The sequence below is a fragment of the Oratosquilla oratoria genome, chromosome 23 (assembly GCF_046742065.1).
Source record: "Oratosquilla oratoria isolate Oo_2021 chromosome 23, ASM4674206v1, whole genome shotgun sequence".
Lineage (NCBI taxonomy): Eukaryota > Metazoa > Arthropoda > Malacostraca > Stomatopoda > Squillidae > Oratosquilla > Oratosquilla oratoria.
In genome coordinates this window covers 7311741-7334954 of record NC_134799.1, presented here as the reverse complement: position 1 = coordinate 7334954, position 23214 = coordinate 7311741, and the positions used below count along the sequence as shown (strand labels likewise).

At 40.0% G+C, this 23214-nt stretch overlaps 2 protein-coding genes across 4 annotated transcripts in view; both read right to left on the bottom strand.

Moving 5' to 3' along the window:
* Positions 1-23214, bottom strand: part of LOC143037707 (uncharacterized) — a 395763-nt gene that overhangs the window by 194914 nt on the left and 177635 nt on the right. The window lies entirely within an intron of this gene.
* Positions 1-23214, bottom strand: part of ksr (kinase suppressor of ras) — a 38212-nt gene that overhangs the window by 10624 nt on the left and 4374 nt on the right. The window contains exons 2-13 of one of the 3 annotated variants that reach the window (XM_076206639.1): positions 18233-18376; positions 16405-16549; positions 15634-15978; positions 14968-15115; positions 9949-10244; positions 8541-8690; positions 7049-7152; positions 6084-6245; positions 1717-1822; positions 1315-1471; positions 667-973; positions 336-521 (exon numbers count right to left, since the gene is read on the bottom strand). In XM_076206639.1, the coding sequence (XP_076062754.1) occupies positions 336-521; positions 667-973; positions 1315-1471; positions 1717-1822; positions 6084-6245; positions 7049-7152; positions 8541-8690; positions 9949-10244; positions 14968-15115; positions 15634-15978; positions 16405-16549; positions 18233-18376 (2250 nt within the window). The remainder of the gene's footprint in view (positions 1-335; positions 522-666; positions 974-1314; positions 1472-1716; positions 1823-6083; positions 6246-7048; positions 7153-8540; positions 8691-9948; positions 10245-14967; positions 15116-15633; positions 15979-16404; positions 16550-18232; positions 18377-23214) is intronic. The other 2 variants (XM_076206640.1, XM_076206641.1) reach the window with 2 other exon arrangements.

The window sequence follows — 23214 nt, the reverse complement described above, 5'->3', positions numbered from 1 at the left end:
TTATTTTTTTATTTATTCAATACCTACCTTAGCTTTGCCTGGTTTTCTTCCTCATTCAATTTACATTTAGCACCTTGGTGCCTCGCTCCCTTATTTATTTTTATCATTATTATCTTTTTTATTATTATTTTTTTTTCACATCCACTCTTATTCTCCCTTCCACTAGATAATGATCAAACATTCCATCACACTCTCCTTTAATTTTTTTCTTTAACAGTGGTTTATCAATTCTGGTAACTATCATTATAACTACTGCAAATCTTCAACAAAATGTAATACTATATGGCATTTTACCTCAAATGCTACCCATGCTAAAAGGAATATAAACTACTTACTTGTAAAATCTGTTGTGAAAAGTGAATAGTTTTTGACATATTAAACTTGTCCTTCATGACATGGATATGTTTGTATAGCGTCATGCCCTTGCAGAGACTGGTAACTATGGCTAGGCTTGGTGGCTTCATACAAGCACCCATGAACAAGACCAAATTCTCGTGCCGGGTCTTGCGAAATGTGCTCACCTGGAAAAAAGTAAATAACACTAACATTACTGTCTGCCCTAATTTTTAAATTAGTTCTATCCTTTTGTTAATTCAATTTGGACTAAGAACGTCTTCTTTATACACTTAATTACGAAAAAACTGAAGAAACGTGTGATCAGCTTACCTCTGCTTTGAAAGCTTCAAGTGTCTTTTCTTCATTTACATAGTCCATGTGCAACTCTTTTATGGCCACCTGTCCATGCCAGTTTCCCGAATACACTATACCAAATCGACCACGGCCAATTACTTCACCATGGTGCAATTCATCATATGGAATGTCCCATTCTCGTAAAGATTGAGACACGCTACTGACGCTGTTTTGCCGTGTACACCTCGGATCATTTGCCTCTCCATCGGACACTGTGGAATCTTGAGAGTCCACACGGCCATTTAACGTTCGCTCAGAGTCGTCTGTACCCGTACTACCCGATCTATGGAATAATGTAATTTTAACAAATTTACAAAATCGGTTATATACAAACATTTGACCTCAAAATTATTTTGAGAATTTCTGTCCATATACAGCCATGCTAATCATATAATAATAGACTAATATAGTCTTTATCCCATGACAAAAATAATATACAAACATACATACATATACCAAGGCTTTTTCCCCCTTATAAGGGAGGTAGCCAAAAAGGAAAAGGCATAAAATCATTCCCACCCATTCCATCCTGAATACACTCCACACCCCTCCACCCTCCCTCTTATCTTAGCACCTATCTTATCTTATATACAAACAAATATATAAAAAAATAAAATACATTACCCTGACGTCTGGGAAACCGTCCGATCAGAATCATGCGAATGTCGTGAATCAATGACGTCACTGTGAGAGGTGGATGAAGGAGGTGGAAGTGGTTTGTGGGGGAAGTGAGTCAAAGGACGCATTTCCAAAGGAATATCTCGGTCATGGTCCCCATCACCTGAACAGTGAGAAAATCCTTAGAAAACTTACATTCACAAGTTAACAACCTGACAGCTAAATACACACATACATATACCAAAGGCCTTTTCCCCCTTACAAGGGGGGGGGGAGGAGGAGGAGGAGGAGGAGGAAGAAGAATAATCAAACAGATATGCACTCGGGGAGGAATCACACTGATTCATTCAAGCATTATTGTTACTTTATTCCACTGCTATGATATCAATCATTAGTCCTCAAACTCACCAGGAAAGTGGAAGGCGCCCTTGTTGGCTGGAGAGGAGACGATGAGGGCAGGGGATGAAGGGGTGGACGAGTTACAACTCGAAGTGTTTGAGCTCGAGTCAGGCCCCTGCAAGATTAAGGTAATGCAGAAACTTTTTTAAAAACAGGTTTCCTGTTATAACGTCTTAATAATATAAATTACAATATACATACATATACCAAGGGCTTTTTCCCCCTTACAAGGAAGGTAGCCAAAGTCAAAAAGCATAATTCCACTCCAACCCATTTCATCCCTACATACTCCACTCCCATTCATCACCCCTACCTCTTTTCTTCGCTCCACCTGAATAAGGAGTCATTCTTGTAATATACATACATAAATATACCAAGAGCCTTTCCCCCTCGTATGGGAGGTAACAAAATTCAAAGGCATAAATCCATTCACACCCATTTCATCCCCACATATTCCACTCTCATTCACCATCCCTCCCTCCCTCATTTCTTGGTTCCTCCTGGATGACAGGTCATCCCTGCATCTTGCCCACTGCCCTGGGTCTGAAGCAATGCAGCAAGACACAGCACATCCACAACAAGGTCACTTCATTTAATTGTCGATCCCCCTTCTCCATCCCCTCATGCAGAAAGAGAAGACTTGGACCAACATTTCCATCCGAAACCTTTGTTCCAGGACTTTGGTCAAAATCTACCTGTACACTCACAGTCTTATTCCTCCTTGTAAGGGAGGTAGCCAGCTAAGGCATGCACCTACACCCCTATCCCTTTTAAAAATTTCTTAGTTCCTAGCAGATGCAGGGCCATCCTTGTACCCCACCCACTGCCAAAGTCAGAAGCAATGCAAGATAATGCACCTCCACAGCAGATCCTGACAGCGCTGGTTTACCCCCACTACTTCATTTCTATAATGACCTTCCCTCCTCAGTCCTCATGAGTAAATAGATAAATCTACATACATACATACAGGTAGTTCTCGTTTTGTGCGTGTTCTGTTTGTGCGAATTCGCTAAGATGCGACATTAAAAATATTATAATTAATTAAAATTGTGCAATCTGTTCGCTAAGATGCGATTTGCCCCAACCGCATTTCAAACAGTGCGCCAGATACGTAGTTCCGCTGCCTGCCGACAGGCGGCCGCTCCCGCTCCCAGTTCAATGTTTACAGCCCTCTCGTGTGTTTGCAGTCACAGCCAGTCCAGCCAGTTTACTCATTCGTCAAAATGGCCCCAAAACGTCCTTCATCTTCTCCTGGAACCAGCAGCGGCCCTCCAGCTAAGAAAATACAGCGCAAGTCACTCACTCTGGCTAAGAAAATGGAAATTTTGAGCCGGTATGACCAAGGACAAAATACTTCGATCATATCCCATGCCTTGGGATTGGGGGAGAGCACACTGCGGCGCGTCCGAGACAATGCTGCAAAAATACGAGCAACTGTGGAAGCAGGTTCATCTAGGGCATTGCAGAGGGTAGCCTACAGCAGATCGTCGGCCATGGAGAGGATGGAAAAAATGCTGGCGAATTGGATTCATCACCAGAACAAGAACAGCATTCCTGTTAGTTTGGCCATCATTCAGGAAAAAGCTAAAAGCCTCATTAACGACATCGAAGGAAATGACGGGCCAAATACATCCTTCCAAGCAAGTTCTGGTTGGTTTGCAAAATTTAAGCTAAGACACGGGTTTCATAACATCAAAATGACCGGAGAAGCAGCATCAGCAGACACAGAATCGGCCAGGAAATTCCCAGAGATGCTTAAGAAGACCCTGGAAGAAGGACAATACTCATCCAAGCAAGTGTTCAATGTAGACGAGACCGGCCTTTACTGGAAGAAGATGCCAGCGAGGACGTACATCGCACAGGAGGAGAAGACGGCGCCTGGTTTTAAGGCATCCAAGGACCGCCTGACGCTGCTGCTGGGGGCCAACGCTGAGGGGGACTGCAGGCTGAAGCCTGTCCTCATCTATCACTCTCAGAACCCCAGAGCCCTTAAGGTAAGATTGGTTTATTTAATATTTATTTATTTATTCTACAGTTCTTATGTTGTTATTGTTATTGATTGTGTTAAATAATAAAATATTTGATACCGTTAATTAATCAGGGTTTGTGAAGTGTACACAAGTGACATTAAAAATACTTAGGTTTGTGATGCAAGCGACTGGCTTATACGTTTTCTTTGTTAAGAAAAAGGAGCGTGGCCACACCTTAATTCTCGGATAATTTGTGTGTTTCAGGGATATGACCAGGCTTTCCTGCCAGTCCATTGGTACGCCAACAAGAAGGGCTGGATGACTGGGAAAATATTCAGTGACTACTACAAGAACAAGTTGCACAGCGAGCTGAAAGCCTACTGCAACAAGGAAGGCATCCCCTTCAAGATCTTGTTGCTGGTAGACAATGCTCCCAGTCATCCAGCCAGTCTTGAAAATCTCAGCAACAACATCAAGCTGGCCTTTCTGCCTCCCAACACGACTTCTCTGCTGCAGCCCTGTGACCAGGGGCTGATTCAAACCTTCAAGTCCTACTACCTGAGGTCTACGATGGCTGCTGCAGTAAAGAAAACGAACGAGATGAACAAGACGCTGCGAGATTTCTGGGATGAAGTGCCAACGAAATGTCTGAATGGTGTTTGGAAAAAACTGTGTCCTCAGTTTGTTCATTCCTTCGAAGACTTCAATGTGGACGACATCGTTTCGAAGGCAAACAAGGACACAATCAGCTATGCCCAGGATTTAGGCCTTGATGAAGTGGAGGAAGAGGACATTGATCAACTGCTTCAGTCACACAGACAAGAATTGAGCAATAAAGACCTGCTGGACATCGAAGAAGAGAACAAGAGGGAAAGAGAAGAAGCAGAAGCGACGGCAGCGGCAGACAAGGCTGAGGGAGGACGGACGCTCACTGCCACTGTTATCAGTGAAGCATTAGGAAAAATAAAAGAAGGTTTTGCCATGCTGGAAGAACACGACCCCAATGTTGAACGAAGCACCACAATCACAAGAAAGTGTATGGACACACTTTTCTGCTACACTCAAATGCAGACTGAATTTCAAAAGAAAAACTGCCAGACCACCATGCTGGAGTTTTTCAATAAACCCCCTGTGCAACCAGTGACAGAAGAGGAAGAGGAAGTGGATGACCCTGAAGCTATAGGAGAGGAAGTGGAAGTGGAAGTGGATGTGCCAGAGGAGGTGGACAGCACAGACGAAGATGGCGAGTGACTGTGAGGGACTGTGAGAAGTGAGGGAGCATCGTGTTGAGTGTTAATGGGTGCTTTATTTACACTTTATTTACACATTAGTGTTACTTATAGGTTTAGAACGATACATTTTTAGAACATGTTCACTTTATTAGTCAAATAAGTGTGTTTTTCGTTCAAAAAATGGAAGTTTTTTGGGCCAAAACCCGCATCCCCCCTATTATCCATTGTTTCTTATGGGGAAAATATGTTTTTTTTGTGCGATTTCAGTTTGTGCGAAGCCTGTAGGAACCCATATCTCGCACAAAACGAGAACTACCTGTATACCAAAGGCTTTTTTCCCCCTTACACGGGAGGTAGCCAAAAAACAAAGGCATAAAAACCACTCTGGGGTACTGGCTGCATGTTATTGTGGCAAAGTAGCATGCAGCTGATACTTTAAGATCTATATGGGGCACCCCTACAGACCAGAGCCACACATTTTATCTGTGATAGAGGAAATCTCTGTTCATAGAGAAATGATGACACTTTTATTATACTGCGAATGTCCCTCCATTATGCTGTCCCCCCCACCTCTTGTTACAGTCCTGTACCATTTCTCTGAATATTCATTTCCTTTTTTTGCCTACCCTGTGGTGGGTAAAAAGAATGCTGCCACAAAGTATTCCCACATGAGTCATACAAGGCGACAAAAAACAGAACAGGGATAGGACTAGGAATTCTACTACCTGGAGCCCCAAAGGGGACATTCCTAAAAGAAAGTATAGATAAATCTAAATTAACTTAATCCCCTCACAAAGAGCACAAGTTTACAAGTCTTCATTCCATGACAGGAATGTCCAAATCAGTGAAAACACATGGGTAACAGCTAACTTGTCTTTACCTTTGCTATTCTAAAATTTCCTTCAGAAAGTTTTCTTTCTAGAATTAGTTTTCTTTACACTAGTATATTGGGTTAACTTCTACATGTTTATATTCTAACTGAACTTTGTCAAATTTGCAAGAGGGTTTAAACTACCTTCATGAATTACTTTTCCCATGGATTTCCTAAGACAACTTATCTCTGCAGCCTACTCCTCCTTTAAGTATCCAAGTAAAACCCACAACATTATCAAAAATAAATCAAATCAAATAAAATAAATTAATAAATAAATAAAAATACTATTGCTCAACTTACTGGGAATGGTGCAATATTTATTGACGGCTGTGAACCGGACAGTGAGGAAATGGGTCCAACATGATCCTTAAATGAATACGTATCAATGTTGGGGTGATGTGACAGTGACTGAGACACTCCCCTGATACCGATCATCCCAGTCGAGTCTGGTCCTTTGAGATGCTGTACAAAAAGAGTAATTCATATATTAAGTTCAGTACAATTTTTTTTATTTTTTTTTTTATTAAAATTTTCTTTCTTTTTTTTTTATAAAAAAGCTTGCATGACACAATGACCTCATATAGTGCAAATGAATTGTACATACATATACCAAAGGCTTTCTTCCCTCTTATAAGGGATGTAGCAAAAAAAGAAAAGAAAAAAACACCCCCACCCATTTCATCCCTAACATACTCCACTTCCACCACCCCATCTATGTATAAATTGAACAGCCAGGACAACATAACACATCCCTGACGAAGTCGCACCTTTACCTCAAACTATTCACTCTCTCCATTTCTAATCCTAACACACACTCTACTACTCTTGTAAAAACTCTTCACTGCTCTTAACATCTTTCCTCCTATCCCATATATCTGCAATGCCTCCCACATTGCCTTCATGTCTACCCTGTCATAAGCCTTTTCCAGATCCATAAAAGTTCAAAAAAACATCCCTACTTTTTCCTATTAGCTTTCTCACATATCTGTCTTACCAAAAAATCTGATCTACTCACCCCCATACCTGTCCTAAACCCACACCGTTCCTCATCAATTACTCCCTCTGTTTCTCTCCTAATCCTCTCAATGAAGACCCTCCCACAAGCCTTCCCTAGGACACTTAACAAGCTGATCCCTCTGAAACTACTACACTCACACTTGTCCCCCTTTCCCTTGTAAATTACAGAATTGGCTACCTCCCATGTAAGGGGGAAAAAGCCTTTGGTATATGTATGTATAAATTACAGAATACTTAAACCTATTTACCTTTTCAAACATCTTGAGGAATTCTACGGGAAGTCCGCAGGAAGGCGGCACTTTGGATTCACACTCTTTGTGACACTTAAAGTTGCACTCCTTACATTTCAGACCTTTAAACATAAAAAACATAAATAATCTTAGTTTAACCATTTCACCATCTAATGATAATGAATCATCTGTTCTCAACCTTTCACTGTCAAAGTCATTAATTATAAATCATCAGAGGATGCTCATATGGTACATAAAACTGTTCTATAATTCAAAGCATAGGAAATTAACCACTTCAGTACAACTCAAATTCTTGTGCGCAGCATCAGTTGCCATATGTAATTTGCATCACACTACACGCATTATAATATAAAGTTACTACTGTATTACTCGTTCTATTTTACTCTGAGTAATAAACACAGAAAACCTGATCAAACCAGTTCACAGAATCTGGGGGTAACTCATGTACAACTAAAAAAAAAAAAAAAAAAAAAAATTATATATATATATATATAATTAAGACACCAATGCTGGCATCCTCATGTACCTACTCGTGCCTCATAACGCCTATGTAGGCATCATCATACTAAAGTGGTTAATAGTAAAAATACAAGTAAACAAAGTTTTCCCTAACCACGAGTCTATGCCTGTAAATTCATTAAACCTATACAGTTATATTGACCTCCCCTTTGCCAACAACCATTTTCCATATTATGGATGACACCATATCAGTAACTGTATGACTGGTGACCCAAATCTTATGATCCATCCACACCCACTATCCACTTACATCTATCTCATGCCCTATCCATTTCCTGCTCAACAGACACTATATTTATGAAGCATTTCATCTTAAAAGACATCTAGGCTCTTCCTTTTTCCCTCTTTTCAATTCCAAGTCTCTACTTCATAGTGTTGTGGGTGCAAACACTGTCATACAGTCTTCTCTTTACGTTCCTCCCCAGATACCCATTTCTGATTCTTTTCTTTTCCTCTAGACATTTATTTGGTTTCCTCACTCTGTAATTCACCTCCAATCCAACTCCAGCATTTGTGGCAACATGTAGCTCAAAAAACTTGAAATTCTCCTCTTCCTAAGCCTCTATATCTAAACTCACCTCCAAAATTCACTGCCACCCTTATTCCTTGTATCGATATCACACCACCATCTACAGAATTATGAAAGGGATAGAAATTCTTGATAGAAATGACTTACTGAAGTGGGACAGAAGAAAAACAAGAGGACACGAGAAGAAAGTTAAGGACAGTTACAGAAGAGATGAGAAAAAGAATAGCTTCCCACACAGTGATAGATATCTGGAACAAACTGAATGATGAAAAAGCGAGTGTTAAAACTATACATGACTTTAAGAACAAACTGGATGTGGAAAGATACAAAAGCAGGTCACTACAAGCATAGCTCTCTTCCCGTAAAATACAACTAGGTAAATACACAAATACACACCTATCACCACTCCCACACACACATGGATTCAACATCTTTCCTTACCTCCAAACAAAGTAAACTTCAAGCCACAAAACCCACAAGTCTGGTTTGGCTTAAAAGTTTTTGTGAAACGGTGTTGGACATTGTGCACCATTGTTACAACTGATCCTGGTAATGTTGGGGTTCTTGGTGACTTTGGAACAACCAGCGTACCTGAGAAGTAAAAAATCTCATAACAATACCATGCAGGGACAATAGATATTAAAAACACACATTTGTAAAATATTTACACATTTGCTCTGTCAATACAACTCATTATGATAATTCTATGCAATTTAAAAAATCTTACATATACTTCGGTTTCTATTACCACAATCTGTGGTGGGGCAAGGCCAATGAAAATCAAATTAAAGTTACAATCTGTGGTGGGAACTGCATGAGGAAGATGAAAACATCCTTTCAGGCCACATTCTTCCATCCATTCATTCCTACCTTTTGCATTTTTTTCCCCTCTGTCTCTCTCATTCTTCCTCTCAAGCTCATTCCATCCACTTCTACTTCCCACATTATCTTTGTTGGTCTTTCCTCATTCTTTCCACATGCCCACACCACATCAGCACTATTTGATCTACCCTCTACAACAACTCTCTTTCCACCTTTGTGGTCTACCTCACCCCAACCATTCTTCCTCTACCCAGTCTTGTAACTCTCATCATATTTCTCAAACATTAATCTTGGAAACATTCACACTCTCCTCTCTGCCTCATTTAAATTCCAATTTAGTAAACGTAAGACACATAATAATTTTCTCCAGGGCAGTGGACAAGGTGCAGGGATTACCCGTCATTCAGGAGGTGCTAAGATAAGAGGGAGGGTGGAGGGGTGTGGAGTGTATTCAGGGATGGAATGGGTGGAAACGATTTTATGCCTTTTCCTTTTTGGCTACCTCCCTTGTAAGGGGGAAAAAGCCTTGGTATATGGATATGTATGTAAGACACATAATACATACATACATATACCAAAGGCTTTTTTCCCCCTTACACGGGGGGTAGCCAAAAAGAAAAAAGCATAGAAACCACTCCTGCCCATTCCATCCCCTACATACTCCACTCCCCTCCACCTTCCTCCCTCCCTCTCATCTTGGCACCTCCTGGATGACAGGTCATCCCCACATCCTGTCCACTGCCCTGGGTCAGAAGCAGTGTCGCAAGACACCGCACATCCACAGCAAGGCCCCTTCATTAATTCAGCAACACCCCCCTCTCCATCCCCTCATGAAGAAAAGGAGAAGACAGGAAGAAATCCCTTCGGGCTGCGACAAATTATTTCTCATCCATACACACAATACAAGAACTAATGGTGGAAGGAGATCCAGTACTAGCTTAGCATTGCCAGTAAAATGGGTGGATCGTACAGCAATACCAAGCTGGAATTGACAATACTCACTATTCAACTATACATAAATGCTTACTTTGTTTGTGATGGGATTCTTCAGGTGTGCTCTCAATACAATGTGGCGACTTAATTGGACTCGCTAAGGTCGAGGGGGCGGGTGAATAGTGTGTTGTCCATACATTGCTGATCTCCCTCACATCATTTCGACTGCCCGCACTGCCTGTTGGAATTTTGCCGTCTCCCGGTGGTGCAGCCACGGTCTCTGTGCCTGATTCTGAGTGCAGACGATTTCGTCTGGACACCAACTGTTCCATGCTGCCGCCCAACCATAAAGGACTAAGTTTATGTCGAGTTATAAAATAATTATATTTGCTACATTTATTCAGTACAAATTTCAAATTGGTGGCATGGCATGACAAGCACACAAGAGCAAGCAAGGTTCGTTTAGCAGCAAAACATCACAACAAAAAACGCATTTGTCAACGATCCATCCACCAGAGGACGACAACATATTCCACACATCCATGCAGACAGGAGGGGCCAGCAGCAGCAACAACAGGAGGTAGCAGTGGCACCGGGAGCCACAGCAGTAGCAGTAACAGCAGCAGCAGCAGCAGTTGTGTCAGAGGAGAGGACGGGCCCCACGATGTGAGGTGGCCGGAACAGAGGGGGGCCACACAAAAAGTGGGGCGGCAGCAAAGAAACAAAAGACTATTTAGAATTCTACTCCAGCGCAAAATAACTCAACTGAATGAGTCTCTGCCAGCATGCCAAACTTGACTGCCACTCTTTGGAAGTATATTCTATCTACTTGGCTTGAAAAACATATCTATCTACTTTTTGTATTAATTCTACAATTCTACTCAAGAGTACTGAGCACACTTTGATACTCAGCTATAAGCAATGTGCAATTCACTGTCAGTAAGTAAAATGTGAATTTCATTCAACTAAATCTGATCATATTTTACGTGCTAGTCTACCAGGACGCCAAGATAATTCACTTTACTACCCAACTCTGGGTAATAATATGTATTTCATAACCTACATACATCATACATACAGTACAAATACCAAAAGGCCCTTTCCCCCTCATATGGGAGGGTGGTTGGTTTCATAACCTACTCTATGAAATTATTTTATTTCTACTCTAATGAAGGTGAAAGTACTTTGTACAGCTATTCTACTGTTGGCATGCTTGGCTATACAAACTATACACTGATACTTCGTGGCATGAAACTAACTAAACAAGCATTGACATATCAGTTCATACACATTCCACAAATATATACATGCATCTGTAAAAGTGGGATAAACATACACAGGTAAAAATACAATAAACACATATACTTGTTGGAAGTCTCAAAACTAATCAAAATGTACATCAAGTGGTGTTTATTCTGCCAATATCTTATTGAATGGAATAAAAAATGTGAGGTCCATCAGTACATCTGGTATATATACTTTCAAATTCATACACACATTGGTCATTGTGCTTCCATTTTTTATACGACCAAAGGAATCTGAAAGAGTTAACTGCGGGCACATACCAATACCTTGTCATTCACCACTCCCACTTCCTGTCCACTGAAGAGCAAACTTGTGTTTTGATCTTCCTAACTTTTCCAAGAACAAAATGAGGAGAATGATACAAATACTCGTACCTGTACTCAAACTAAATGTACAAAAACAAGTATGTACTGAAAACTATGGCTGTCCTGAGTCAAGTCAACCATGTAATGTAATGCTGAGTACATAATGGTCTGCGGACCATGTCAAAAAGCATATGATTGGAGTATGAAGTGTCATGTACATTAACTGGTGTTGTGTGGCCTCACCAAAACTAAAAAGGATATGACATACCATGAGGTAAAAGTCTATTCATATTAAGTAATTCCTGTTGATTAAGGCAAGCATTGTATATGGAGACTAGAACTATTTAAGAATTAATATTGTAAAGAAAGTAAAAAGTCTGAAATGCAAAAAGGGATTCACAAGACAAACGAAGAACCCACAGAATACTGGGAAAGAGGTTTGACATGCTACGGTGCTATGGCAAATGTCACAGCTGGAAAATCGCTGACTGGTGGGAGAGGGAAAGAATATCGAATTCAAACATATGAAACACAAGATAATGTGAAGACAGTAAGTAGAGAACATGACAGAATTAGCAGCTTCACTCACAACATGAAATGATAATCTCACTTGCAACTAACATCTCAGAAAAAATGTAAAAGCCAAACAGCATTCACAGAATTCAATAGGAAACTATCACAGAATGCAGGATGGCCTGGGTCTTGTGGCAAGTGCTATATAACAACTGAACTGAATGGAAAAAGGGAAAGAGAGGGAAAGAAAGAGAAAGAGAGATAGAGATAGGGACAGAGAGACGGAGACAGGCAGAGAGAGACAGACAGAAAGAGAGGTAGAGAGAGACAGAGACAGAAAGAGAGGTAGAGAGACAGAGACAGAAAGATAGAGGGACAGATAGAGACAGACAGCAGGAAAAAAAAAAAATAATAATACCTATGCAGTTTGAATATTTCTAAAGACAATGGAGTAAGCCACAAATGTGCACTACCCTATATATTTGAATTTATAAGATAGCCAGGGTAAAATACTCCCCAAAAATTCTAAAAGTTGGTTTAAGTGATCCTCTTGGCCCCAAATTTGACACCATTTTGTTTATTAGTCATCTAATAGTAACTGGCTATCTGAGCACAAAGTGGTGTGTAGTGATTCTTATGCATGTCTGTTTCTACATGGTTACTAAGTCTATTCCATTTGTAGACCGTCCTATTAGTAAGCAAATTATGCCTATTTCTTTCTTAAATCTAAATTTGTCCAAGTTAAATCCATTACTGTGAGTCCTGCCCTATTGTCTTAATATGATGACCTTGTTTGCATCACCCTTGTTAAAGCCTTTGAAACACTTGAACACCTCTATTAGATCACCCAGCACTCTGCGTCTTTCCAGATAGTGCAAGTTAAGGTGCCTAAGCCTCTCTTCGTAAGGTAAATTTCTGAGCCCATGTATCATTTTGGTCATTCTCCTCTGTAATGATTCTAGTGAATTGATGTCCATTCTGTAAGATGGAGATGGGTCTATCACTGGATAGAGTTTGATAATTACCTCTGCACTTTTATTTGTAACCATCCTAGCAATGAAACTTAATGCTCTGTTAGTTTTATTCCTGGCACTAATGCACTGTTTCCTGGATTTAAGGTCAGGACTCACTAGAACTGCCAAGTCTCTCTTGCACTCAGTTTTCTCTCCACAGACCTCTCCTTCCACTTTAACAACAAAAGTCCACTTTATCTTTGACTTGATGATGAAAATTTGGTTTAATGTCACTAACATCCTCTTATCAGGAGGCTAGGACAGTGCCCTTTACAGAGGACTTTATACATCAGATTTTTTTCTCCCTTACAAGGAAGGTAGCCACATCAAAAGGCACATAACCACTCCCACCCATTCTGCTCCCGTCCACCATCCTTTCCTCCCTCTCATCTTAGTTCCTCATGGATGACGGGTCATCCCTCTATCCGCCCACTGCCCTGGGTCAGAAGTAATGCTGCAAGACACAGCATATCCACAGCAAGGCCACCACTTCACTTAATTGGCAATCTCCCTTCTCTGTCCCTTCGTGCAGAAAAAGAGAAGATGGAGAGAAATCCCTTTGGACTGCATCAAAATATCATTCACACTTAACCACTCCCTACCCACCATCCCCTGCCCCTCCCTCCCTTACATCACAGTATCATCTATATATAGCCATTCTCCACTCACTCCTCTCTCCTGCCTTCTCCCTTCTTTGTTCAAAAGACATTTCCTTCTTGCTAAATGTCCCTTTCAGCCCATCCATCCATCTCGTCCTCAGTTGTCCCCTCTAGTTCACTCCATCCACCTCTGCCTTTTACTAAACTTTCTTCACTCATTCTTTCCACGAGTCCAAACCATCCCAATACCCAATACCCTGCCTGGAGTATTGGCTGCATGTTATTGTGTGGTAAAATCTGCTCAGTAGCATGCAGCTGATGCTTTAGAGCAGGGGTTCTCAGCCTTACTTGGCCCATTCACCCCTTTCACCATTTGTCAGAATGTCATTCCCCCCCCTCCTTTCCAAGATTGTCTGTTTCAAAAGGTGCATTCTAAATATGCAAATATTACTAAAAACCCTTTTATTTTTTCCAAATTAGTATATATTTTTCCCAAATTAGTATAAATCCAGCCCAGGTGACAGGCCAGATAGGCCAAAACCTATAATTGCTTTCCTCACCCCGTAAGCTGAATGTGGTCACAAATCACCCCCAGAAATCCCAAAATTCCCCCCTGGGGGTGAATTTCACCCCTAATGAGAACCCCTGCTTTAGAGACTATATGGGGGGGGCTATAACCGACCAGACACACATATCATTTTGTCCGTGTTAGGGGAAATATCTACTCAGAGAAATAAAGCTACTTTATTGTAGTGACTGACCCTCTGTTATGCTGTCCCCCCCCCCCCTCTGAATACTGTCCTGTGCCACTTCTCTGAATATATATTTCCATTTTTGCCTCTGTTCCCTGTGGTTAAGGGAAGAAAGAATACTGCCACCAAGTTTTCCCTCTCGGGTCATAAAAGGCAACTAAAAGGGGATGAAGTGATGGGACTAGGCATCCTGCTCTCTGTAAACCCAAGGGGTACATTCCTACAAGAAGTCAAGTCAAGAAGACTTTGTACACACACATATACTAAAGGCTTTTTTTCCTCTTATAAGGGAGGTAGCCATAGAAAAACCTTAGTACACAGAATACACACAAATTCCTAGACTTTGAACTATGAAACACCTTTTCTGGAATCAAAATGCACCAATCCTATCTTGCACACTACACACAAGTACATGATTTCCGTTAAGAAGAATCTAGTTTACAAACCTACTTAGATGCCTTGACTGATGCCACTCAGATTCAGATACAAATTAACAATGAACATGCTTGCTGTCTAATGATCATTCCACATAAAAACTCAAATAAATAAATATATACATACATATATACAGATGAAATTTAAGGCGATTTCTGGGCAAAGTTACACAAGTATATGGAGTCCCTTACCTCAGAAGTGTCGAGTCTTGATTATCAACTCGGTGGGACAGTTGTGACTCGTGAGAAGTGGATCGTCCGAGTGGTGTGATATTCAAGAGTCCTGTCTGAAACTTCTTGCCCGGAGGTGGAGTTGTAGGAAATTTAACTTTTTCTGCTCCTGTAAAACACAATAAAAACCTTCAATATTTTGTGGTTTGGTTTAACGTCACAAACTCCCCCCCCCCCTATCGGTAGGCTAGGACAGTGCCCCTTACAGTGGACTTTGTAGCGTGGAATTGAATGAACCATGCCCTTGGTTCAACTCGCCCCAAGCAGGATTCGAATCATCATCTTGACCTCCGCCACAAGTAATGATGCCCTAACCTGCTCGGTCAGCGAGCTTCCACCTTCAATATTTACTGTAGCCTTATCTTACAACATAGGTGCACCAATAAAGCCAAAAATACTCTTGAAATGATGGTAGAAAACACATATTACCCTTACCATCAATGTATATCTTTTCAAAAGTAAATAGTATTACACCTCACAAAATATATTTACATACTTTGAATAATAACTCACATCCTATACATTTTCATATATTTCACTCACTAATATCCCTATGAAAGAAATACACTTCCTTATACTGTGTATAATGACATCATGGTCAACATCATATTCACAATTAAAACTTACCTTTGCCCTTGCTGCTGATGGAAGGTGTGGGAGGTGGAGTATAGCGTTTTTCTGTTGTAACAAAGCTAGTAACGGGAATGTTGAGTGTGGACACGCCATGTGGCCCACCTGGACTCAGTGAAACAAACGGGGGTGAGGAGGGGGTGGAAGAGTCGTCACTGCGCCCCCCTGATGCACTACTTGTCTTGCAATCTCCACAACTCCCTTCACCATCATTGGACGACAGTGAAGATCTTGCCTCTCGCTGTGACCTCCCTAGGCGTGGCGACGGACATGACCTTTCCCAAGAGTCCCAGTAGAGAGGGTCTGTGTTGGTCTGGTCACTCTGTCCCTGCATCTGACTATCTGTATGCCATACAATAAAAAGGACTAAGATGCTGATTACATACATACATATACCAAAGTTCTTTTTTTCCCTTATAAGGGAGGTAAAAAACACTCCCACCCATTCCATCCCTATCATACTCCACTCTCCTCCACCCTCTTCTCTCCCTCTTATCTTGGCACCTCCTGGATGATGGGTTATCCCAGCATCTCGCTGATTACTTTACAAAAAGCCTTAAGTAACAGTTACACAAAAGTACAAAAAATATACATTTTCCATTGCACAAATACAATAACATTAGCATAATATCAGCAACTATAAAACAATGTGAAAAACTTAAAGTTACTTTTAAACAATGGAAATAATCTGCAATAACATTTGTCAAGACAAAATAGTAAGACAAGAACCAATACAAGGAGGTTTATCTCCAACTGTATGCAACTAACCTGTGTATCTTTTCAAGTTACGAAGAGCTCTGACCAGTTTATTAGCTTCGCTGGGGTTTGCGCCATTGTCCGCCAATAAGTTGCGTAACTCTTGTTCTCTCTTCTCTAACAAACACTCAAGACTTGATACTTTCTGACACATACCCTGAAACATTCACCAAAGTTGAGGTACCCATACAAGTTTGTTGTCATTAAACATAAATGGGCGAGAATGGAAGGACATTGAGAAATGAAGTAGTTATCACTGCACTAGAAAAACATATCAAGCAGATTAGATGGGAGACATAAATTGTTGTCAAAAATAAAAATGGCATTCTTCTATATGGACAGGGATACATACATACATATACCAATGTTTTTTTCCCCTTTTACAAAGAAGGTAGCCAAAGTCATAGACATAAATCCACTCCTACCCATTTCATCCCCATATACTCCACTCCCATTCACCACCCTTCCATACCTCTTTTCTTGGCTCCTCCTCGATGATGGGCCATCCATGCATCTCGCCCAATGCCCTGGGTTAGAAGCAATGTAACAAGACACAGCACATCTACAGCAAGCCCACTTCATTTAATCAATGACCCCCATCTTTGTCCCCTCATGCAGAAAAAGAGAAGATGGGGAGAACTCCCTTCGGGCTGCATCAAAATATCATTCACACACTCCCTCACCCTCCCATCCCCTACCCACTCCCTTTCATGAATCACAGTATCGTCCATACACAACCCTTCTCCATTTACCCCTATCTTTTGTCTTCTCCCTTCTTTCTCAACAGACATTCCCCTCTTTCCCAATGCCCCTTTTAACCCATCCATCCACATCACCCTTGGTCACCCCCTCATGCTCACTCCTTCCACCTCTGCCTTCAACACTTCTTTTACTAATCTTTCTTCACTCATTCTGACCTACCCTAGACTAGAGTATGCTACAGTAGTCTGGTCACCATGCAAAATTAAGGACATAATTGATACAGAGAAAATTTATGGAGCACCAACTAAAATGGTTCCAGGTCTAACTGACAAGTCATAAAAAGAATGACTAAATATGCTGAAGCTGCCAATATTTGAAGAAAGAGGTGATATGACAAGAGTGAGAGATATAGATATAATTGACAAAGAAGACTTCTTATATTGGGATCAAAAGAACAATCTGAGACCAAGTGATGAAAATGAGAAAGACAAGGTGTCTGAAGGACATTAAAAAATATAGTTTTCCATATAGTTGAATAGATCAATGGAATAACACAGAAAAAAATAGTCAAATATTGTGGGCGGGTCACATGAAGAATTGTCACCCCAGAACACCCACATGAAGAATCATCACCCCATGAGATCCCACCTGAAGAACTGTCACACCAAATAGCAACAGTGGAATAAAAATTAGGTTTGGTTAGGTTAGGTTAAGTTTGATAGATTAGATTAGGTTAGGTTAGGTTGAATGAAGGTTATGATTATTGTCATCAACTTATACAAAGGAAGAATCGTAAACTCAGGATGGAACACATGAAGAATTGTCATCCTAGGATAGCCCACATGAACAATTGTCACCCTGTCAAAGTCTGGGGTGACGATTCTTCATGTGATCCCTGTGGGCCAATCTTGGTCTAATCTAAAGTTTGATCTGACCAATGGAAGCTTGGAGATAAGACTCTATAATCAGTTTTAATCCTGTAAATTACAACTATGTAAATACAACATGACAAAGTAAAAGAATAACTCAATGTCATGGATACTGTCAACAAAGACAAGAATGTGTGCTGAAGTACTATAGCAGAGGGCATACCTTAATCTCGTTACTGGAATGGACTTCATTCTGAAGTCAAACTTACATTGACTGAGTGTTTGCACAGTCCCACTACCTGAAGCCACTGCTTCAGGGAGGGGTACTGTTGCAGCTCCTCAGGCATGGCTGCAGTGTTGGGCAGATTCCTTTTGGTCAGGAGCTGGTCGCTGAACAACCGCACCAGCTTGACCTGTAAAAAAAGACATTATTGATCAGTATCTATATTGCATTCAGAAAAACATCCAGCATTAAAACAGTATCAACACAGAATAGGCTTGGCCACAGAACCGAACTGCCTTGGATGGAACCACAACACTGAAGACACTGAACACCTCATCCTACAATGCCCCTTACTAAATGCTATGACAACAACACTATTTCCTTCCTGAGTTATCTATGGGCATACCCAGTGGCCATTGCTTAGGATCTGTGGGTCTCCTACAAGGAAGACCTGGAACAATAGATTGACTGACTGATCTAAATTGTTTTGGGCAAGCAACTAAACAATTACATAATGAAGAAGTTCCAACCATTCGGACATGGTTACCTGAATACCTTTGCAACATTCCCACATTAAATACCATCTTACAACCAACACTAGCAATAATTTTGTTGTTCTAGAAGTGTTTTAAGAATTATTGTTAAGTTCCAAATAATCATATGAACTAAATGGAAACCTAGATAGTATTTTCTAATATACAGTAAAATCATGTATGTGTGTATAAACACACACACACATCTCACAATAATGTTAATACCGAGATAAAAAAAAATATGTATGGCTGTAATAAGTGTTGCCTAAAGTTTCACACTGGAAATCTGCAGCCCCCACAGTGTCTGGCAATGGTCCCTAGGCCATTCCATATATCTCTCTGGAAAGACATTTTAAAATATTGTTTGTATTGTATTAGTGTAGGCCATTTTCTACCAGTTTACAGTAATAGGAGGAAGGTAGCAGTCATTAGATGTTAGCACTTCTTATATGAGAAGTTGGAAGGAATACAGTTGAAGATGACAAAGATATCTTGTCCCTGGTTTGGTTCCCAGGTAACCAGAAACAACCAGTGGATTGGCCTGTGAGTCACTCAAGGAAGAAATATGTCCTTGTTTTCTGGGTTAGGATTGAGCAGTGTAGCATAAAGTGTTCAGTGTCTTCTGCATGACAGTTGTATCTAGGGCAGTTTGTTTCTGTGGCCAGGCCTATTTTGTTGGCATTGTTGGATGGTGATCTATACTTAGTCATTCTAGTGTAGTTATCATTTCTTTTGGCTGGGATTTTTCTGTTGGGCTAATGTCTGGAGAGGTTTGATGGAGTAGGGGGTCTAGTGCTCAATTCTGAAGTGTTCTTGTAAGTACACTCTTTTTTCATGGATGTGTTGTGTGATGCAGGTGGAAAGTTCTTGTAGATGTTTGAGTATTATGCTGCTAGTGTATATATATATTTTTATTTAGTTGTGCTTGTGCTTTGTAATCAGATGGTGGAGTAGGGCTGAGGGCTCTTGCACAGAACTACCAACTCTGGAACAAAGAGAAAGAGGAGATCTACTGACTATTTACAGAATCATGAAAGGTATGGAAGTCCTAGATAGAGATGATTTATTAAAGTGAAACAAGAGAAAAACAAGAGGACATGAAGAGAAATTCAAAAAGGATAGTTATAGAAGAGATCTGAAAAAGGATAGCTTCCCACACAGAGTGGTCTGGAATAAATTAGATAAGACAACACTGTGTGCAAATACTATTCAAGAATTTAAGAACAAACTTGATGCTGAAAGATACAAAGATGAGTCATGGTGACCATAGCTCCCTTCCCGTATCATACAACTAGGTAAATGTGATGTTCTAAAGGAAGGAGTTTTGTTTCTGGCTTCATTTGTTCTATTGGGGTGGTACCATTACAATGTTATTACTCTTAGTGTTTTATTTTGAGTAGTTTGTAAAGTGTCTATTTCCTGTGTATTCTTTTTAAGTTTATTAAAGTTTCCTGGTATGTGGGTTTTATTTTTCCTTCTATGGTGATTGAGTAGTAACCTGAGAGGAGGTCATGTAAGGTTTCCCATGTAGTTTGTATTTAAAGGGAGGGTAAGCACATAATTCAACACTAGCATTATCATAGAAGAAATACAAGACTCACATCCCAGATCACTCAAGCTGTATATCTCCACAACCACAGCAGCTTTAGTGAGAAATATCATAATGATTGTGTGACCACATTGTAAACAATGCAATCCCCATCAAATTACAAAATTCCCTTTACTCAAATAACAGCACAACCAAGATGTGCAAAAGTGGAGCCAAGCAAGGAAGAGAGGGGTGAGGAGGCCAGTTTGAGGCCAATGGTTCTACATGAGTACCTCCACCTGTCTGCTCTACTCCACTTCCTCCCCCACAATCGTACACCTAAACTTTACTGTAGTCAATTCATCAGTTCCAAACCTGGCTGGACACACAAATTTAAGTCACTTAAGATTCCCATTACAACCAAGTCATAAAAACAAACAAGAACAAATAAATATAATTCATCATTAGAATAATTGTACATTTGTTCACTACCAAAGACTTTATCACCAAATTTTACAAAACTATATAAAAATGGCAATTTATAATGATAAAGTACGATAATATAAAATACAAGGTAAACTTTATAGTTCTTGAAGCAATCTAGTGATTTATCCAAATAACTTTAAAGGTGTTCACTTTGAATCTTACATATGCTGACATAAGTAGTATAACCTCAGTTATATACACTGTATTCCTGTCTGGAGTACTGAGTGTAAGTTTTATGTAGTCAATATTTTATGAACAACAACATCCCTACGGACCAGTCACACAACACTACCTTACAATTGGAAACTAATATTTTTTCAGGAAAGAAAGCTGAACACTTAGCTTTTACTATAATTTCTACAGCCCTCCTCAAATCTCTCCTTGATCACCTCCCTGCTACAATAATGTCTCCAAGGATTGAAATTATGATAATCAACAAAGTACTTAATACTCTACACACTCTTCCAAGTCCCTTGTAGAAAATGATTATAATTCATCACACATTCAAACAATTCCCGAGTACAAACATCTCTCAAACCATTACACTACACCACATACAACTTCAACCCATAGCACAGAAAAAAATTGCAGTCATACCACATATTATTCTTAAATATACCAGACTACCTCCTCATGCCATAGCTAGCCACACAATTAATATACAAACCTATCATCAAACAATTACAAAATAGATCACACAACTTAATACTATAACAAGCACCCCAAAACTATAGAATATGCCATCATAAACAATGGTGGTCTGGTATCATGACACTCATCAATATCTAGTTATAAAAACCAATTTCTATGTGGTCCCATACCTTCTTTTATTTTTCTTATTTTTTCAATTCTTGCAACCACTCATGTGACTTACTTGAAATGCTTCATTGAAATAAATTAACTTATAATTAAAAAGCTATACAGAAATAAATCAGTCAGTCTGTTGTTCCAGGTCTCTTTTGCAGGAAATCCACAGCCCCTTAAGTAACTGCCGACACCCACCAAACTGGCCCATAAATCATTCAAAGAAGAAATATTGTTTTTTATCCAAGTATGCCTTGTGCGGGATAGTATAAGATAAGGCATTTGGTGTCTTCCATATGTTAAATGCATCAGTTTGTTTCCATGGCTGGACCTATTCTGTGTTGATATAGTCTTAAGTACTGAATAGGGACCTGAATGGGACCACACTAATATAGCCCCAGTTCTTGGTTCTCTTTGGAGGGATTTTTCTGTGGTTCTAATGTCTGGTAAATTAAGATGAGAGAACTGGTGTGCAATAAAAATGCATTAAATCCATTGCTGTAGCTGCTATCATGATATCTCCATCACTACATAGTTTCCTAAGGTCTTTGGTTTGATAAGGTATTGCCAAGTATTGGCTGGGATTGACATAATACTGATAGTGACTGAGTATTTTATATACTGATACCAATATTGTGTTAGAATTGATACTCATCTAAATTTATGGATTAGTACTTTAAATCTTCAATCCAAATATATATACACACTAAGACCACATAAATATGCCAAGACCACCCCCTAAATTCCATACTCCACAACTCCCCCATATATGAACCAAGACATTGTAAAGATCCGCAACCCCACAATGGCTGATCTTAACAAGTTCATCCTCAGGTTCGGTTAGGTTACATTAGGTTAGGTTAGGTTAGATTGGTTAGGTAAGGTTAAGGTTGGTTAGGTTAGGTTATCCCTACATTATCATCATTATTGGGGCGATTTAGATCTACAAGCTCATTTGTGAGGTTGCTACTCTTTACAAGCTAATATGTTGGGGTAGCTTATATTTACATGGGTACTCTGGGGTTGCTGATCTTTACAACATCCAAGAACCCAATTGAGAAATCCTTCCTAAGACAAGTACAAACTGCAGTAGCAGGACAGTATTCAACCTATCACCCTGTATTGAAACTTTAAGCCAAGAACAACAGATCATGATATACAAATGATCAACTGTGGCATGGTTCATCCCCCTTCTAAGTTTCTCTTTGTTCTTTACTTCCAAGGTAAGCACTTTTCTTGTCCTCATTTTCAACTTCAGTATTGTAGGGGTATTTAGGATATTGTTGGGAAAGCAAGAATATGATGCCAGGAACTAGTGACATTTGGTGGGACAGCACAGAAACTTGCTAGGTGCCAAATTAAAAACTAGTTATGGCTTGCAGGTGACACTGTGCTTGTAGCTAAGTCAGAACAGAAACTGGAGCAGTTTGGGAGGGTATGTGAGATGAGAAAGCCAAAAGTAAGGTGATGAGATACATGAGGGGAAACGGTGGTAGTGAGAGATGCTGGAGGAAGTAGAGAGGTTCAGGTATTAACCTCTTCAATACAAGTCAAATATTCGTGCACACATTAGCTGCTTGACATACTATGATGCATCACAATACGCGCACCATAAAATATAAGTTACAGATGTTATACTCATTCTCTTTCACCCAGAATGTTTATAACGACTGAAAA